A 20,100-nucleotide genomic window follows, 5' to 3' on the forward strand; every position below is an offset into this window, starting at 1 on the left:
TCAGTAATTTTTTAAAAATATTAATATTTTTTAACAAATTTCATAGGTTGAATTTTTTCTTTCCAAATGTAAGAGGTGTCAATATACCATTTTATCAAACTTTAGAAATATTCATTTAGCCCATTAACAAAAAATAGAACCATCATGCATAATCATTAAAATTATGTCATTGATATAAATGTGCATTACGCAAAAATTAAATGGGTATATAGTGAAAGATAACTTTAAAGTAAAAACTACACAATCACCCGCTCCTTTGGTTTATTAAGGCATTTCATCTTTCTTCTATAATTATAAGATATTATCACACAAAATACATATATCTACAAATCTTCTTTGGATGGTTATTTAAGTTCACACAAATCTTCTCTATTGTGTCGTGGTTGCCTCTTTCTTAGAATGTGAAGTCTAATCATGTTTTAAAAAACATCTTTACAAAGCTAGTCAAGAGTCATTGTAAGGTCAACCTAGTTTAACGAGAAATTTATTTGTAACTATACTATCCTAAATTTATATGTAAATACATGTGTGTGTGTGTGTATATATATATGTATGTATATATATATATGTATGTATATATATATATGTATGTATATATATATATGTATGTATATATATATATATATATATATATATATATATATATATATATATATGTATCTTATATCTTGTAACCTTACAAGTTATAAGAACCCCACTGTGACCATTGATGTAAGTATTATTTGTCAAATCACATAAATTTGTCTTGTTATGTGACATGATTTTGATTTTGCTTGATTTGTTTCTTAATACTCTTCTTAACCACTTAGGCATGTAGTCTAATCAAACTTTATTGTTTTCTTTATTCAATTGAGTATATGCATAGATTCGAATCAAACTAGCTTAAGTTTGATTACTGACTCAATTTGATTTAACTCAAAACAAAAAGTCATGCTTGTACTCGAGAGATAGGTATAAAAAGGAACATTGAGCTCAAACTTGAGTCAAGAACTTGAGCCATGGGAGGCTAGGATTCAAGCTTAACTAAAAATATAATTTATAATTTAACATTAAAATATATGTTCTCTAATAAAAGAAAATATTAAAAATAAGTTAAATTGTATTCAAAATAAAAAATGAAAATAATAAGGTTATTTAATATGTGTAAAGTGATTTCGTAAATTTTCTCTTCTTTGACATGAGGCTTTAGAGTATAGTTAAATTTATTTATAATAATTGAAGTAAGTTGTTAAAGTGTATATTTATACGAGGGATTTTTGCAATCTTATTTGATAAAATCTCATATTTGAAATAAACTCTTGAACAACCCATTTTACTAGTAATAAATAAACTCAATCAATTTTAAAAATCTTATATCGGGAAGAAAAACTTTAACATTACACTTTATTCATTGTAAATAAGTTTACATATTGAAAAAGTCAAGCATGTGTATCAAACACAAGCTCCTGGTTTTTAATACTCATAGTGTAAGAATTATAACTCACATGACATTAAAAATTTATTTTATTAAGTATAATTGCATTTATTTGATAAAACAATTAATCATTAATAAAGATTTTTAATACCTAAATTTGATTAACTAATGTTAAGATGCGATTCTTTATGATAAAAAAATATAACTTTTTATTAATGGTAAAGTGTGACTCTTCATAATTAAAAGAGATGTCACTTTATAAAGATGTGATTTTTGATGGAACGTTATTATAAATTATATAAATATGAGTTATTATAAAAGTGTGACTTTTTGTTAGTCATTTCTTTACCCTTTACAACATTGCATTACTCTAACAATTTACAAAGTTACAATATATTATTACATAATTAACAATAACTAATAACAACAATTTATAGATAGAAAAATCTTAAGTTGTTTTTATCCAACATTAAGCTAAGTAGTCAAATAAGAGAAATTAACATTCTTTAAATTTTATATGAACTCTTTTTATGTTTGGTATGTTTCAAATACGATGGAGCTCAAGTTAGTTGAGCTTAAGCATGCCTATAGTCACGCTTGTCTTGAATCCATCTTTAGTAGAGCGGAACATTCTACAAAAGAAAAAAATTAAATAATTTAGCTAATTATTATAATATTTGCATATAATCTAATATCCATGCAAATAATGGTACAAAAAATTGATCAAATCTTAAAAATATTTATTTGACTCAATATTTTCCACTTATTACTAACATTGCATATGCCTACTTATAAAAATTCATTTAACTTGAGATTTCACATATACTGTGGAAACCACATAATATACAACCATATGTATTATGCATACTCACATTTAATTGCACTCTCTCTTTGTTATCGCGAACTAAAAATTTTGATAGACCCTATATGTATGTTGCAAATGAAAATTTTCATTTAACCCTATTTTCATTTGTTCCCCCAATATTGGCTGCAAAATCACACATATTGGAAAAAAAAAAAAAAGTGAAAATGAAAGATTTTTTTGCCCAAATTTTCCTAATGACCCCTAAAATAAAAAACAGTTAAACTCGTATATATGAGATTTCCATTATCAATTCAAAATATAAATAAATTTCTATAATATAAATGGTACAAAGATAAATGTCAACAAGAACTAATGCTTTTTAATTTCATATATAATAATCATTTTGAATTGTCAAAATCCACGTCGAATATACCGACAAATGGATCAAAATAAATTAAAAGTTAGTTCATATAAAAGGTAATTTCATCAAGCCCTAATATGTTAGGTACAAAATTATAAGTCTAGGGTTGGAGGGTTTTTTTTATATTACCCTTTAAAATGACTATTTTAAATAGAACAATGTTATACATAAATACTTTTGAATATTCGATTGAGTATATAGTTAGTATATCATTATGTGATTGTATATTATATTATCTTTAATTTATTATATATTAATTGTACATTTAAAATTGTGTACCCCGTATTTTATAATTAAATAATCCAACTTTAGCACATAAACAATTCAAATAGATTTAATCTTGCAGTGATTTTGTTAATAAATTTATGACATTTCTATTCGAAGCAGCTTATGTATACTTGAGTATAGTGTGTATTATATGATTTTCAACCAAGCAGTTGGTCCATCCAAGTCTATTTTACTAAATTAGATTAATCCAAAATAGAACTAAATGATTAAGAAAAACTCAAGGTATTTATAAAAGAGCAATATTATGTGTATAACTTTATGCACAAATAATAATGTGTTACTATGTGATTGAGTAATTTTAAATTAAAGATAAAATAACATTTAATTACATGATAATATGTCACTATTTATACACATAATTTTATTATTTATATAAAAGGAATTTTTTTAAAGTATTTTTTTTGATATTTTATCTTTTTTTTTGAAAAATCAGTGGTAAACAACATTATAAATACATGAGAAGGTTCATCATTCTTAGGAATAATCAATGCAAACTCGGTTTCAAATCATTGGCATATGAATTGATAGACTTTTTAGGCACTTAATGCAAATATTATTAATACAAAAAAAAATAATGTTAACAAAAAAAATGTGCCAACTCTGTCAAATGGAGGTTGCTCAAAATTCATTGTTATTATTACGGTTAAATGGTATTTCTCACCCAAGGTTTGATGAATTAACATATTTTCAATCGTTAAATTTGAAAAAGTTAATTCTCTATCAATTTGTTAAAGTCAATTATTAATTTTAATAATTAAAATATATTTATGTTAATTTTTTCAAATATTATAATAGAGGTGTCGATGCTATTTTTTAAAAACTTGATAAATGTATATATTTCAATCTGATTTAAGAAATTATCATATTTACCCCATATATGATGAAAATATAATATAGCCGCAATAGTTTGTAATATGATATTATATAATTGATTTAGTTATTTATAGAAACTATATGGGTATGATATGATGAATGGTGAAAAATATGTTTGTAAAAAAATCATCATAAATTTCGGATACAGAAAACAAAATATGAAACGAGTATATAGGGTTTAATCTGACACATCATTATTAATACATTTCTAAAAGTATAACAATCCCAATCTACTTCTAATACTTTTCACATATCTCTTAGTTAAAATCAAAATAACAATTCATATGCAAAATATTTAATTGATGATTAAAGCTAATATGACATAATATATCTATAACACTCACGGGTAAGATCAAAGGTAAAATAGTCATTTTAAGTGTTATAAGTCAACCTAGTTTAACCATGGACCAAAATAAGTCAATTAAACAAAAAAATTTAATTTCAATCTATGAACGAATGTTCATAAGCCTATGCACATTCGCGCATAGCTTTCCACATTAGCACGATTTGGAAAAGCCACGTACACAATGTTAAATGAAAGGAATGAATGTTTTCCCGTAAGAGGAATGTCCATTCATGTTGTTATGGATATTGTGTTTAAAAGTGGCAAGTTTTTGTGATTTTGGAAATGTTTTGTAAAACGCACAAAAATGCCTAACCCTAAAGCAGATTTACAACTTTCAGCCACAGGCGATGACTTTTGACAAGGTTTCTAAAGCGAACAATGTAGAGAGAAGTAGTGTGTTCATCAACCTTGAATTCTTGTTGTCTTCCAAAAGGTAAGTAGGAAAGTCCTTCTGTGATTATGTGAAGAGTTGTATGCTTGTTTTGATGATGATTAGTGTTATTTGTGATATTTTTACCGGTACTCTTGTTGATTTATGCTTAGAGGGCATGGAAATTATATGTTACTTTATATTGTGCAAGTAACCTCTCACTGCAGCTTTCATGGCAGGCTATAGGTTTGTTTATTATACTGTTTGAATGATCTTGGTGATGCTTTGACGAGGATAATGGCAAACATGATGTTGAACATGCTTAATTGAATATTGAATGTTAGAGGCATGATTAGGGTTTGGACTCTATCTCCATATGGTTAAAGAAATTCATATATTGATTGGTGACAGGAGCGGACCTAAGCCTATGTGAGGGTAGGCTTAGGCCCATCCTCAAATTTGAAAACTTGAAAGTATATATTTGAGTCCATCTAAAAATTTTGTAAATATATATAAAGTTCTATCCTCACTTGGGCATGGAATAAGAATACACATGAGCCTATAATAGGTATAAAAGACAACCCAAATTTATTTCCCAACAATGTCTAAAAAGAGCATTTGGGCATGGTTTGGTATAAAAAACTTATCTCAAATCATTTTTGAAAAAAAAAATTGAAAAAAAAAAAACTTGTCTAAAAAGAGAAGAAATCTTAAATGTATGTGTTTTTGTCTTCCATCTCTACTTTTTTTATCAATCTTTTTTTTGGTTTTTCAATGCCTACATAATTCTGAGAACTATGTTTAGTGCGAAATTTTTTTTTTTTCAATTTATCATGAAAAATTTACCATTCTGAGAACTATGTCTATTTTTTTGTAGATAAAATAAATTTTTTAATGATTTGATTATTAGGGATTTTAGTGCTCATATTTCTTTTATATTTGTTTTCCCTTTTTATTTTAGCAAGCAACACTGCATAAAATGAGATCAAGATCTTCCTAATATTATGCAGTTTGTACAAATTTGGAGATTGTATAAAATAATAAATAAAGACACTTGTTTGGACATCTTGGTGAAAAAAACTTCTGATATTTGCAAAATTAATGACATAGCAATCATAGAAAATATGGAAGATAACTTTGGGAGGATAAAACGGGGGATTGTACCAATTACAAATAAACATCATTTTAAGGCAAAGTTGATGTATACAGTTTTAGATAATATTAAAAAAGAACTCAACATTCATTTTGATAAAGTAAATATGAGGTTGTTTTAGTGTATGACATATTTTGACCAAAGTAACTTTTTTACTGTATTTAATAAAGACAAATTACTTGAATTTACAAGCTATATTTTGTCGACTTTCCTCAATATGATATTTGATTACTTGATGATTCATTTAAAAACTATTATTAGGATGTTAGCACATATTCGATCCAACATCAATGCCAATTTCACTTATATCGATGTCTTGCTAAAAAAATAGTTGAGTTTAAGAATGATATTGCTTACGATAGAGTTTTCTTACTTATAAAGTTAGCAATGGTTTTCCTTGTGATTATTACAATAGTTGAAAGAGTGTTTTCTACAATGAATCGTGTAAAAAATAGTTTGCGTAATAAAATAAGTGATGAATGGATGAACAATTGCTTGGTGGCTTACATTGTAAAAGAAGTTTTTGCTACAATTAACAATAAAGATATTACTGAATGCTTTCAGAATATATCAAAGGAAAAAATCGTGGGTATATCATTCCAACTTACTTTCATATTTCAATAATTGATATTCAAATCTTTAAGTTTATTATTTTAACTTGATTTTTTTATTAGTACACAGCTAGATGTGTGAATCTTTAATCTGGATGATTGAATTTTGATCTTAACGATTGGATTTGGAGTTATAAAGCTTGAAGATTGACAAATTCTGGTAATTTTAATTCATCTTTTTGTAAACCTTTGTGGATTTTACTTGTGTTAAAATTGTGATTAAACTCTAAATTTTATGAAATATTTTTCTCAAATTATGACTGATGTAAACAGTTTTGATTATATTGAATTTAAATGAATCATTAAATCTCATGGATTTTTTCTCTTTTCACATTGAGAGGTTTTTCTACTTAAAAAATTATTTGTGTTATTACAATTTTTTTAATATCATTTTCATTGTTTAATGTTCGGTGGTTTTATTTTAAAATATCACTAGTTGATTGATAAATAATTTTGAAGTCATGAAAGCAGGCCCCCCCACCCCTCTCCCTTCTGTCGCGAATAAAATACTACCTCAAGAGTCCAAGTTACATCGGTGAAAAGGTGAAAGCATAATGAGCACACAGTTTGGTAGCTCATGGCAACATGCATGCTTAGTATAATGGTACCATAGCCAAAGGAATAAGTTTTAGAGTCGTTACAAGGGGACACTTGTGAGATACTTCTTATGTTACTTGCAGTGGGGTACGATCTGCAGTAGGGTTATTGGTTCACAATAAAACCAAATCACTTGTAGTAGAGTGTGGTGAGCTACAGTAGACCAGAGTTTAATTATAATTTGATAGTAGTGTAAGGAGTTAACTACATAGTTATGATACTCATATGGGTAAGGTGCCAAATTTCTATATCGACTTGGTCCGACTGGCAAGTTAGTTATAGTTTAGTTTAAGGATAAGTGAACTTTCACCTGTAGTATTCAATATGAGATCGGATCTTGTGAGATCATTAGATACGAGATACAGAGACTGAAGTAGTGAGATAGATCTAAGAGATTCAGATAGTACGAAACTGGTTTCATGTCATCCAAGCTGAGTAAATAGTTTACCCTCGATGACTAGATTAGAATGAATCGAGTCTAAAGGCAAAATATGAATTTAATAAATTTTAGCATATTCCCTTATTGAGTGTTTATTACTCATCCTTTCTAATTTTGCCTATTTTGCTAGTGATAAGATTGAGTGATGATAACGGTGCGAGACTTTGATAGGCATGAGTTGGGGAGGGCAATAATGTTGTTTCATATTTTTAGACTTTATTCTTCTTTGTCATGAAACTATGTATGAAATATTTTAAATGTTTTCAAGCGATTCAATAACCTTTTGTTATTTTTGTATTGTTTTCAGTAGAGACATTCTTTACACATTTTTTACTCTTGTTTTAAATAAAGAGATTATAGTCCTTTTTTTGTTTTTATATGTATAAAGATATTTTAGCCACTACACCACTAGTTGAATATGCAATAAAATTAATAAAAAGATTGGTATCTCAAATCAGTCCATATATTAAACATTAAAGAAATTATAAATATGACAATATTATAAATAAGCAAAAAATAAAAAATAAAAAATTACCTTTTGGGGAATAATGAAGATGAAGACTTGAGCCCAATAAAAAGAGAAACATCGATCTAGTGTAAAAAAATTATCTGAAAATTTTTTGCTACTGTTATAAATATAAACTTGATGTGATGAATGGAAAGGTAATTAATTGAAAATTAAAAGGACACTTTCATAATTTAGGCTTTGACATCGAAACGATGTTGTTTTGGATTTCTTTAAAAATTCAAAAAAAGAGAAAATGAATAAAAATAATTGTTTAATATGCGTTTAATACGAGAAATATATAAAATACATGTTTAATACATTTTTGGTTAAAAATTTTGAAAAGTTATATTTAATAGGCCAAAGGACTATTTCCCACCCAAAGTATGTTTTTTTTCCAAATTCTCCCCATTAACTTCGAAAACCCATTTACCTATCCATGAACCGTTAAAATTAACTGAGTCCGTTAGTTATATCATTTCCCTCTCCAAACCCTAAAAACTAATAATTTGCCCCCAATCCAAGTTTTAAAAAACTGCATTTTCCCCCTAGGGATTCCAAACTTTCAGATCTAATTTTTTCGGCAACGTTCAACGATCTCTAAGCACTTACTCTCCCTCTGCGACAACCTTTCCTTCTAGTCGTACATCTTTTGATGTCGTGTGACATTATTATCGATGAAGACGACGCGTCTTCGTCGAGACAAGAATGACTCGTCTTCGTCTTTGACGAAGACAAATCGTCTTTGAATAGTTCATCTTTGTCTCAATGAAGACACGTCGTCTTCATCGAAGACGACGTCGAGAAGGGGGAGGCGCCACACCGTTGAAAATAGGAGACGTTGGGGAGGAAGAAACATTGCCTAGAGATAGTCGGTCGTTATCGAAAAATTCAATTCGAAAGTTTGGAAACCCTAGGGGGAAAATGTTGTTTTTGAAAACTTGGGTTGGAAGAAATTGTTAGTTTTAGGGTTTAGGGGGAAAATAAAATCAAATTTAAGTTTATTTTTAATATTACAGATAAAATAATGATTTTACCCTTGAAACAATATTTTTTGACAGTCCATGAGTGGGTAAATGAGACTTTCAAAGTTAATGGGAGGGAATTTGAAAAAAAAAACATACTTTGGGTGGGAGATAGTCCTTTGGCCTATTTAACATGCAAATTAAATGGGTAAATTATTCTCGATTTTATTAACTAGGATTTTGAATGTGTAACTATCAATTTAAAAACTATTAATGGGTATATTATAATTTTAAAAATTTCAAAAACATTTCAAACTTTTTTATATTTTAAAAACCCCTTAAAAATTCATTAACACCTATAATATTTTTAAAAAATTATAATTTACTCTCGAATATATGATTATATATCATTGACACCACTATCTATATTTGTATCAATAAATTTTTTATTATTTTTAATTGAAATTAATATAAATTAGGATATAAAATTATTTAATAAAATTTTGAGGGTAAAATGTTATTTAATTTTAGGACTTTTTAATTTTTCAGCAATTTTATAAAAAAGTTAACAAAATTTAATAAAAAATTATAATGAGCAGGTTGGAATTTGAAATTCTCAAACTTAATGGTTGATAACTGAGTTCATCAAATCTTGGGTGGAACAGCATTTGGCCGAATAATATTCCCTTCCCTCCAACCAATCCCATCTTTTGTATTAGCCCTACCTCATTCCAATCCGTATCAATTAAATACTAAATATTAACACATATAAAATATTATTCAGGTAAATCAGTATTACCTAAATCAAATATTATACTTCTTATTTATTTATAATATCATATAATTTATATTTATAATTTATATATAATATTAACTCAATTAATAATAACTTTATAATTAATATTATCTTGCTAATTAACATTATTTTACCAATAAATGTTATTTTCCTAAATTAATATTATCATAACTTTGCATATGCCATAAATATAACATCTTCATATTCTCTGTGGGCCGCATGTAACACAAACTTTAAACCAAGCCCATGCCAACCAAAGGACAAATTCGTCATTAAACAAACTAGGGTTGAGAAACCCTAAATCTAACCTTTATAAACCTCACAATTACACTTTACGTTTCTTTTCTGAACGACCCCTCCTGTCTGTCATCTCTGACTCCACTCTCCAGCTATCAATCTTTAACGGTACTCAAAACCAACTTAGGATTTGCTACGGAGAAGCAGATACAGGGAAAATATGGCGTCCCCTAATGCTACTGCACCGAGGCAGCTGTCTCAGAAGGAGGCCGACATTCAGATGATGTTGGCTTCTGATGTTCATCTGGGAACCAAAAACTGCGATTTCCAGATGGAGCGCTATATCTTCAAGCGCCGGCAAGATGGTAACCTTTTTTTTTCTGATATTTTATATATTAATTCGTTTGCTGTTATTGATATTAAATAAGTTAAGTTATGTTGTTTTCTGATTTTGTAATGTTTTTTTTTTTATGTTTTTTGTGCTTGTGTGGATACATTAGTCTGTGAAAGCTAAGATAGCTGGGATTTTAATTCTGTTTTAATTGTAAAATATGAATTTCTGGTTGTTGAATTGTGTAGTGGGCTGTGTTCTAAGCAACTCTTTTTTGGGATTTGTTTTTTATTTTTTGTGTGTTTTGCTGGGAATTTTGGGAATTCTTAAGAAAAAATGGGATTAGTTGAAGATCTGATATATTTGAGTCTTAGGATTTCTGCTTGCTCGGGAACAAGCGTTTGATACACCAAAGAGCAGGTGTTTTTGATGTTAAGGGGTGATCTGACTTTCTAGGTTCAATATTTTTTTTTGCTTTTGTAATTGAAAAGGGAAAAAATTTAAGTGTTTTGTTGTAGTTTATGATGTCTTTAGATGTTTACTTATAGTTAATATTGAGTTGTGTTTTTTATTTTGTTTGGATAAGGTGTTCTGGCCTTGATAAAATTGAAGAATAGGAAAGAAAGTTGAATTTGTTTTCATTATGATTAACAGTCATGTGACGTTGCACTTCCTTTGTTTTTCCAGTGAGTTCAAAATTGTCCTGTACAATGTGGTTGATAAGTTAGTATGGTGGGTCTGCCCTTGGGGTGTTATTCTTTGACATAATTTTTGTATGCTGTTTTACTTGCCATGTTCGAGATGTTATGACACAAAAGTTGATGGCCATTGGCTTGTTGTTTGTAAAATCTTTTGAGCTGAATTTTTAGCTGTTCTAATTTATATTGTGTTTAATAATAGTTTCATTATTTCATGCCTAATTGCTGTGTTCTTTTTTCCTTAGGTATTTATATCATCAATCTTGGAAAGACATGGGAGAAGCTTCAGATGGCTGCCAGAGTCATTGTTGCCATTGAGAATCCTCAGGACATAATTGTACAGTCTGCCAGGCCCTATGGTCAGAGAGCTGTTCTGAAATTTGCTCAGTACACTGGTGCCCATGCTATTGCTGGTAGGCACACTCCAGGTACATTCACCAATCAGCTCCAAACATCTTTCAGTGAGCCTCGTCTCCTTATCCTGACTGATCCAAGAACTGATCACCAGGTATATTTTTCCTTTTCTCATATAACTAATTTGTTTGTTTGTTATTCCACTGAATCCTTTTGCACATCTGGTTATTTACTGGTTGCTTGTGCTGATTCTAACCAATGCTGTGAACTTCTTGCAGCCGATTAAGGAAGCTGCGCTTGGAAACATCCCCACCATTGCCTTTTGTGATACCGACTCACCAATGCGATATGTTGACATTGGTATCCCTGCTAATAACAAGGGAAAGCACAGCATTGGTTGCCTCTTCTGGCTGTTGGCAAGAATGGTTCTGCAGATGCGTGGCACAATTCGTCCTGGCCATAAGTGGGATGTCATGGTATATACCTATCAGATGTTATTAATCAACTTTCAAGTATTTATGATATTAAATCATGTCTTTCCTTCTGTATTTTCATTTAAGTGTTTTCAGAAGTTAGCCTGAATTATTTCCATCTCTACATTGAGTTGACTTTCCTCGTATTAATCTATGCATTTTTCTATGTGCAGGTGGATCTGTTCTTCTACAGAGAACCTGAGGAGGCCAAGCAAGCTGAAGAAGAAGAGCTTATTGCTCCCATTGAGTATGGAAGTGCAGCTCCAGACTACACCATGAACTTAGTTAGTGAACAATGGCCTGCCCAAATCTCTGATGCAAAGTGGTCTGGTGAAGGTCAAAAACCCATAGCTGCTGTTCCTGATACCTATTTCCCAGATGGTTAGTCTTCATCCATTTGTTTTGACTAAGTTGTATTTCATTTTGGTTAATCTACTTGGAACCTGGCTGTTTAAAATTTCAATAATCTTATTAATGATTGCTCCTTTTTAATAAAACATTTGCTTGTGCAGTTCCTTTACCTGCTGGAGAAGGATGGGATACTGTGCCTGCTCCACCAATGGCTGGAGTTGTTCCTGACATTCCTGCCCCTCAAGCTACTGGCTGGGACTAAGGGCAGCATTTTGCATTGAGTTTTGTTTTGACCCTTTTATAATTGCGGCCTAGTTTTGAATTGTTGATTTTATATTTTGGCAAAAAACTTGTTTTTTGGTTACAGTAGTTTTAGACATTGAGAGTTAGGTTTATTATTCATGATGATGGTATCTTAAGTATGAACATTTTGTTATGTTACAATTATTGTCCCAAAGTTACCTAAGTTATATTGTTTGTCAACTTCAATCTGTTCTCAATGCTATTGGCGATAACTATAATATAATAGGTCATAACAGCCTTTAAATGTTAAACCATTTTGCTTGTTTCACAACCGAGATTCTTAGAACTTCCCAGGCCTATAATATAATATGTCAGAGGAAATTTTCCATGTATATGATATTGATGACTAAATCATGTAATATTTATAATCTTTACTATCCAAGATCAATATGAATTTTGATGGTTTGTCAATTATGTAAGCAACATTCAGAAGGATTTTTAGAACCCAAAGCCGGTTTCTCTAGTATCAATTTGGACCAAGTTCTCTTAAATTATTAACTCTTGGAAGTGATAGTTTGAATCATAGTTGTAATTTCCTTCTATGTCAATTATGATCAATTATTGTCAGTTTGATAACATCTCCAGACAGAAGATTATTCTGGACTTGAGTAATTCATTTATTGAATCTTCCTATGTATCCATCAATGATAAGAGAATATTAATAAAGCAAACTATGAACTAAAAACCTGTCTGTCAATTGGAACTCCAACTGCAGAATCTGACTCTACAATTATTTACAAAAGATTGGAAGCTATGCTATTTACCCTTGTGCCGCCAAATTAGAGGATGATATGAGTCACTTGTGAATCTGATAATTAATGTCAAAATTGTCATCTTCGGTTGATCTCTTCCATTACTTTTCTGTATGAAATCCACATCCTTCGGATGAGATTTCAGGATATCCACATTATCAACTTCAATAAAACATCTCCCCATTTGTTACCCACTTCACAAAACTCTCATTATATTTGATCAAATCAACATTTCCGGTGCTTTGAGTCCCAGTTTCATCAGTTCCCTGGCAGAAACATGTGGGTTAATGTGTGATTCTCTACGCAGAGCAAAATCTTAAGTAATAATCAAGCAGCGAAATGGAACCTAGTAAAATTTAAACACAGACCTTAAGGTTGGTGCTAGACTGACTTGCAACTGACCTGTATACATACAAATCAATAAAAAATTGAAAGTCAATTTCCGTGAAGCATAACTTCTTGTTTTAAATCCGATTGAACCGTAAAAAGTGATCATGAACAAGATTTAGCTTCTATGTTAAGAGTTGTTAGACAATGATACGAGATAAATGAAGTGTACCACTCTTAAAAGGCTAACAAAAGCTATACCTTTCAGATATATCTTCTTCACATGAATGCCCCGATGAAGAATGCCAGTCAAAATCAAAAATACTTGTAAAGTCAAATCTATCTTCTTTATCAGTATCAAAGAAGTGATCGACCTCAATACATTGATCCTCTTCCATATCTCTAATAAGCTTCTGGCAAGAGATTAATGGTGTATACCTAAAAGGACAACCACTATTTAGTCAGTACAAAAAAAAAAAAAAAAAAGAATATATTCAATTTCTAAACATTGGATGTCTTCTATCAACATTTTAAAAAATGGCGAATGTTTCGAACCATTTATCTCTTTTAAAAAGATGAACCCCTTTCATCGACTTGTATCAGTTTTTAAGTAGGAAACTTGTTTTCAATTGCTTGACAATAAGCCTAATATCCTATAAATATCAACAATCAAAGTAACAATTATAGGGGAGGTGATTTATGCAGACCTGGAAAAAGACATATCAGTCCCACAAGTTGAGATCTCCAGAGTGGACTCTGAAAGACATTCTTCACCACCTGGCTCTTTTCCAGACAAAAGTCCATTGTGTCCAGCTTTTATAGCTGCCAAAGATGAGCTGTTTTCGCAAAGAATATTGCCATCTGAAAGAGATCTTTTGAAAAATAACCTACAGTTTTTAGCAGGACTAAAGTTAGTAGATGCCTCATGAAAGGGATAACTGAACATGTGCACAAGAAGATTACGCAACAAGTTAACAAAAAGTCCGGAAAAAAGAAAAGGAAGCACAGAAACAGATATCTTAGCTTCATAATAATAGAACAATAGTCTAATACTGGAATGAGGTCCGGCCATCAATACCAAGCATATTTCCGGCCTCATTAGTTTCCTTTTAATACAACATAATTAATAAAATTGGAAGAAATTAAGAAACAGAGTGGTGATAGTACCTAGAATACTCATCAACAAAATTAGAATCAGGACAGCCAATATTGTAATGCTGATCAGAATCCATTTCCCACAAGGCTGGTTTACCCGGTTGTGGCTGAAAGTGACCTAAGAACCTGCTCAAATATCAGTAAAAATGCTAGATTAGTAGGTTGAATTCCTCATGTCTATAAAGCTGGTGTCAACAAAAGCAATAAAAGAAAATACAAAATTTCAAATAAAGTACTGATAAGGCAACTATAAAGGTATACATAAATATTACATACACATTAATGGCAATTTGCTTTTCAGCATCAATATAAGCGTTACTATAGTAACGTTGCAGAGTTCTAAAAAACTCCTGAGACTGCGTAGCTGCTTTCCATTGACCTCTCCTTTCAGAAAATATCTGATTGAAAAATGAGGAAAAAAAAAAATTAAACCTACTAAAACCAGGTGATGATATATAACAGCACCAATTGGACAACGCTCAAATTTGCAGCTCAAATTATACTTGCTAGCATATTAATTAGAAATAAACATCAGTCATATTTATTCCTTTTTGAACTCCAATATTAAGGAAAAACCAATATCAACAAGAAGTACCTTGTTATGTGCTGCAGAACCACCATATTGTAACGCAAGAGTGTCACCCATTGTCTCATAAATATCCATTAAATCAACAGCTAATGGATCATCTAAACCAATATAAGCTGAGCTCAGAAGTCCCAAAATTTGTAGCTGACATCCAAGAGCCACTAACCCATAGGCATACTGGGCAACATTTGTACGGTCTAGACAATCAATGCAATTGGTTCTTAGGACACCATTTTGTAATTTCAGGACCTCAACACAGGGATTTACATTAGCTTGATGGCTTCCATTGCTAGATTCTATGTCTATACTCTCACCACACTCATTTTCTTGAGAAAGTTTGCGGGGAGGGTTGTCATCTTCAGTTTTTCTGCATTTGCATTTATGATGCTACCTCAGTAAATAGATGGATAGAATGTTCCAAGGGAAATGCAAAAATATTTTTGTTAAGTTTACCATGCAAAATCCAGAATGAATTATTTTGAATACAAAATGAGCACTGTACAAGAAAGAAGCATAAAAGTCCACAATGATGAGGTAGCATACTAATTATCTTAGATTGACATAACACCACAATGGGGCGAAAAATTAACATAACTTTCTTCAATCAAATCAAGAGGTGTAAGAAAATGGTAAGATCATAAATTTTTCCCCAAAAATACACAATAATTTAGCAGCAGTCCAACTTCAACTTACTCAAAGCAGGACAAATTCAACAATCCAGGCCTTTTATCAGGTGTAACTCGACAATAAAAGACACCGGTCACACCTAATGCAATTAAGCCCAATCTGCTAAGAAGTGTCAATGCATGTGTTGCCCTGCTTGAAAATAAACACAATGTATTTATGTCAACTACCATTCAAATTTTTAAAAATGGTAAACTTTAATGTGTAACCAAAGGGAGGACATTACTTTCTAGAGTATTTCTGTAGATCCAAGTTGAATAATCTAATCCGTTTTTCCTTCATTAAATTTTTATTAACAAATCGAACAGCATTTTCAAACTCTGCACGAAGAATGGTTTCTCGAGGCTTCTTCTCACGTGTCTGCCAACCAAACAAGAAGAGAGCCAAAAAGAGAACAGTTTATAAAGAATGTAAGAGATTAGCACAGATAGAAGAGTATGCAGATATGAACACAACATTCATTTGCTTAATAAACAGAGATACTTACTCTTATCAAATTCAGAAGAATTATAGGATTTCCATATCTCTTTACAAGGTTTTCAAAATGAAGCCTTGTAGCCTCGTAATTTTGATCCTTCTTTGACACTGTGAACATAAGCAAAATGAGAAATTCCTTGAAAAATTTGCTGTTGAGAGTACTTTAGTTTACTGTGGTTAAATCATACATATAATGTCAGGTTTAATATTCAATCGTGAAGTCTCTTGAGACCAGAAAAGTGGTATTGACCCTCGAATCTGCACTATAGAACTTAGATGGAATGGGCTTCCATTAGGAACATCCTCAAACACAATTTGCTCTGTCTCAACATCATTAGCCACTCTACCCTTTTCATTGACACCACGTTTCAAATACCTATATGACAAAAGAGAAACATATTGATCTCAAAGTCAGCCCGTAGTGGGAAAATTAAGATATTACATAGCAACAGAATGTAAGGCCTAAACCCTAAATCTTAATGAATGCTGCCTGTGATGCCATGGATGTCTATTCTGTCTTGCCTGTGTGGCCAGCTTGGTCGCCAAATTCCGTTTTAGGTCTGCTCTCTCATGGTTCCGGTAGATTGTGCATTTAAGGCTTTGGACTTATTGGAACACATGAACTAAGATTTTATGTAATGTTAGCTGCTGGATTACTTGTTAGGCAGCATGAATTCTCAGTCTTCATGTTTGTTTAATGTAATACAATGGTGAGACAGTACATGTTTTGTATAGATGATAGGCTTTCTTGCACTCTATCTTGCCATAAAATTAGATAGATAGAAATACAAGAAGTTCTTGGGTCCTTTTTTTGGGTTGATTTTGGTTAGGAAACTCAAGATGTATCTTCTGTAGACTGGCTATATTTGTGCTGCAAGAGTGGTCTTGGATAGGCCGTTGTATTTTTCTTTTCTTTAATATACATTTAATTACCCAAAAAAAAAAAATTAAGAGAAAAAATGTAAAACAGAAATTGGGCTATAATAAAATAGAAACGTAAACACAGATATGACTACTGAAATAAGCTTTTGAAGTCACAAAAATGAAGCATCTCACACTAGTATGTGCTTTAAATATATTACCCATTAAGAAACAAAATCTAATACCTTGTGCCAGCATAATGCCGTGAACGTCTAGCAATGAGAGTCAATTTGAAGTCCTTGCCAGATACTGTATATTTTTCCTGATAACAAAGCATGACTATGTAAACATACATATTAAAGATTTGCTTCCAGGCAGCATATCTTACAAAATCATCCTGCAAGTGCTTGCCTCATACAAACACTTGGGGATGAAATTTCACTGATTATAGACATAATGTAAACTGAAAAAATGATAACCTCAATAGCTCCCGGGAGTAAGAAGCAACAAATAACAATATGCATAAACTTATTAAAGAAAGAAACATCAGCTACCCAAGTAAAACAAATAAAGTTCTAAGAAGAAGCAATACATTTATGGAAGTATGAACAAGCAAGACTGGCATACAACTGAACTCATAAATGAAGACAAAATAGAAAGTTTATATTATATATATATATATATATATATATATATATATATATATATATATATATATATATATATATTTGTATTAATCAGCAAAGCAACACTTATATTACTTCTTGTTTTAATAGCATAACCTACCTGCTTAAAGAAGCCATAGACTAATGCAACAGTCCATAGAGTATTTTTTAGAGTATTCCGGATTCCACGAGTTAAGAATTCATTCCAAACGAACATAGTTTCATAAAGCAATTGTCCTGTCTCGTTATTACATAAATTCTTTTGAAGACTACGCATGACATTGTATGAGTAGCTGAAAAAGAAGTCCTTTGTAAGATCCATGGTGCTCAGGAGCTTCTTGTATCTATATTAACAAGAGAAAAATGGTTCGCTTCAGAAAGAAAAGCAAGACAAAGTAAAAATATAAAACACATTGATCAGAAAATAAGGAATGACAGCAGAAAAGCTTAAACTAAAAAAAAAAATTGAAAGAACCAAATCCCCTGAAAACCCCGATGGTACCTTGTCTCACTCAATATGTAATATAAACATCACATGTGGTGTGCTCCTGTACATTTCCAGGAAATTAAAGTACAAATATCCTCTATGAACGATATAAGCTAGAGCAACAATGCAATAACATTGAATATAATGTAGTCTAAATAGCAAAAACTGATGCCAGTCAACAAAAGGAGGTACTAGTGTACATACGAAAAAAATAACAAAAATTACGGATTACCTCCGCAACATGGAACTCATTAACATCTAAAAAATGTATGCAATAATAACAAATAAATAGAAACCAAAAATGGTAAAACCTGACGACAATTCAATATTTAAAGTGACGACAATTCGATATTTAAAGCTCACGCGAGAAATACTGGTATACGAACAAAGATTATGGATTACCTCCACAATGTGGAACTCAACTTAGACCAACATGTCCAAGAGAATTTTATTGACAACAAAAACAAAAAATAAAAAATAAAAACAATCAAACACTTAAAAATCTTATAACAATCTAAATACAAATTCCCATGTCTCCTCAAAAGTACCATGTTATACATATTACAGCAATTACTTGCAAAATTGACAAAAAGACCTGTTCTCATTCTTAGAATAAGCCAAATTTGACAGCACAGATGAATGTTGAACTGGGATCATCACAGTTTTCGCCACTGCATAAATTGTATGCCCACATATTGATCCAATCTTCCTCCTCTCCGTTATCACCAACATATAATAAGGCTCCAGAAACTTTATAAATCCTAAAAAATCATCAGGAGAAACACCCCATTATAATGAATCAAATCACAAACGGCCTTCTGCCATATGAAAAATCAACATATAAACACGTACCAACTATTCCATAACATGTTGTAACGAATTTAAGGCCACCAGTTGACCGGTTCCCTTCATGAATTGTTTTAATCAATTCTTGAACTTCAAAATCTGAATAAGTTGAAGCATCTTCAAAAATGCTAAGGTCTGACGGGTCTAATCTGTTAATCTTCAAAACCTTCCATACTTTTCTGTTTTTGTATCTTCCAATCATGTAAAAATTCTGTTTCAAAAAAAGAAAATCAAAATCTTCACCATAAATGCTCCAGAAAGCATGGAAAACACAAGCTAAAAACACAAACTTTACCGAGCGAGTCTCGTAAAGTTTGAACTTTTGCAAATAACAAGAATTGGGGTCAGGAGTTTCTTCATTAATATAAAATCTCTCTGCTTTTGTGGCCTCCATTTCAAATTCCGATCCCAAGCTTAGCTTGGGATGACTTCTCTGCCTTAAAAAAAGAAAAAAAAAAAAAAAACTAAAACATTAAGTTACAATGTAAAAGAAGAACAGCTGAGACTACGTTGTAAGAGAGAAATAGAAAGAAAAAAAAAAAAAACGGTGCGTTTTGGAGAGATCAGAGGGGAAGAATAACACGGAGAAGAAGGAGAAAAGAAAACTCAAAAGACAGAACCAGTTGAGTTGGTTTATTGGTTGGACTAGTTTGTGTTTTTGTGTTTTTATTTTTATAAAATAAATAAATAATTTTTGTGGTTAATGGAGTTTAATTTCTTAATTAATTCAAATTACCGAAATTATAGCGGCCGTCTTCAAATTATTAATGCTAATATTTTTATTTGGCCAAACGACTATTTCCCACCCAAGGTTTAGCGTTTTCTCAAAAGTCCCCCCTTTAACTATGGAAACACCAAACACCCACCCATGGCCAGTTAGATTTAACCAAACCCTAACGGTGGTAGGGGTAAAATCGTCATTTTAGCTAT

The 20,100-nt window shown here is 30.8% G+C and overlaps 2 protein-coding genes across 2 annotated transcripts; one reads left to right on the forward strand and one right to left on the reverse strand.

Annotated features, from left to right (window-relative positions):
• The first annotated feature begins 9,911 nt into the window (after positions 1 to 9,911).
• On the forward strand, positions 9,912 to 12,516 carry LOC123218670 (40S ribosomal protein Sa-2-like). Its single transcript, XM_044640200.1, has 5 exons — positions 9,912 to 10,185; positions 11,095 to 11,357; positions 11,482 to 11,679; positions 11,850 to 12,057; positions 12,189 to 12,516. Exons 1-5 carry the CDS (start codon positions 10,041 to 10,043, stop codon positions 12,287 to 12,289), a joined length of 915 nt encoding a protein of 304 aa, XP_044496135.1. The 5' UTR covers positions 9,912 to 10,040; the 3' UTR covers positions 12,290 to 12,516.
• Positions 12,517 to 12,923: 407 nt separating this feature from the next.
• LOC123218669 (phosphoinositide phosphatase SAC2-like) lies at positions 12,924 to 19,818 on the reverse strand. The gene is made up of 16 exons (XM_044640199.1): positions 19,466 to 19,818; positions 19,177 to 19,381; positions 18,920 to 19,085; positions 17,959 to 18,181; positions 17,418 to 17,494; positions 16,500 to 16,687; positions 16,322 to 16,419; positions 16,061 to 16,194; positions 15,844 to 15,966; positions 15,160 to 15,517; positions 14,841 to 14,962; positions 14,577 to 14,690; positions 14,117 to 14,296; positions 13,671 to 13,847; positions 13,451 to 13,484; positions 12,924 to 13,348 (listed from the first exon to the last, which is right to left on the reverse strand). Exons 1-16 carry the CDS (start codon positions 19,562 to 19,564, stop codon positions 13,247 to 13,249), a joined length of 2,400 nt encoding a protein of 799 aa, XP_044496134.1. The 5' UTR covers positions 19,565 to 19,818; the 3' UTR covers positions 12,924 to 13,246.
• Between the last annotated feature and the right edge of the window lie 282 nt (positions 19,819 to 20,100).

This window comes from Mangifera indica, chromosome 6 (genome assembly GCF_011075055.1).
Source record: "Mangifera indica cultivar Alphonso chromosome 6, CATAS_Mindica_2.1, whole genome shotgun sequence".
In the NCBI taxonomy this organism is placed as follows: Eukaryota; Viridiplantae; Streptophyta; class Magnoliopsida; order Sapindales; family Anacardiaceae; genus Mangifera; species Mangifera indica.

Coding starts and splice junctions, on each gene's coding strand:
- LOC123218670 (XM_044640200.1), top strand. CDS start 10,041: ATGGCGTCCCCTAATGCTACTGCACCGAGGCAGCTGTCTCAGAAGGAG. Junction 11,358..11,481: donor ATCCAAGAACTGATCACCAG/GTATATTTTTCC, acceptor AACTTCTTGCAG/CCGATTAAGGAAGCTGCGCT. Junction 12,058..12,188: donor TGATACCTATTTCCCAGATG/GTTAGTCTTCAT, acceptor TTGCTTGTGCAG/TTCCTTTACCTGCTGGAGAA.
- LOC123218669 (XM_044640199.1), bottom strand. CDS start 19,564: ATGGAGGCCACAAAAGCAGAGAGATTTTATATTAATGAAGAAACTCCT. Junction 16,420..16,499: donor TATTAAACCTGACATTATAT/GTATGATTTAAC, acceptor TTATGTTCACAG/TGTCAAAGAAGGATCAAAAT. Junction 13,485..13,670: donor GAAGAAGATATATCTGAAAG/GTATAGCTTTTG, acceptor GTATGTATACAG/GTCAGTTGCAAGTCAGTCTA.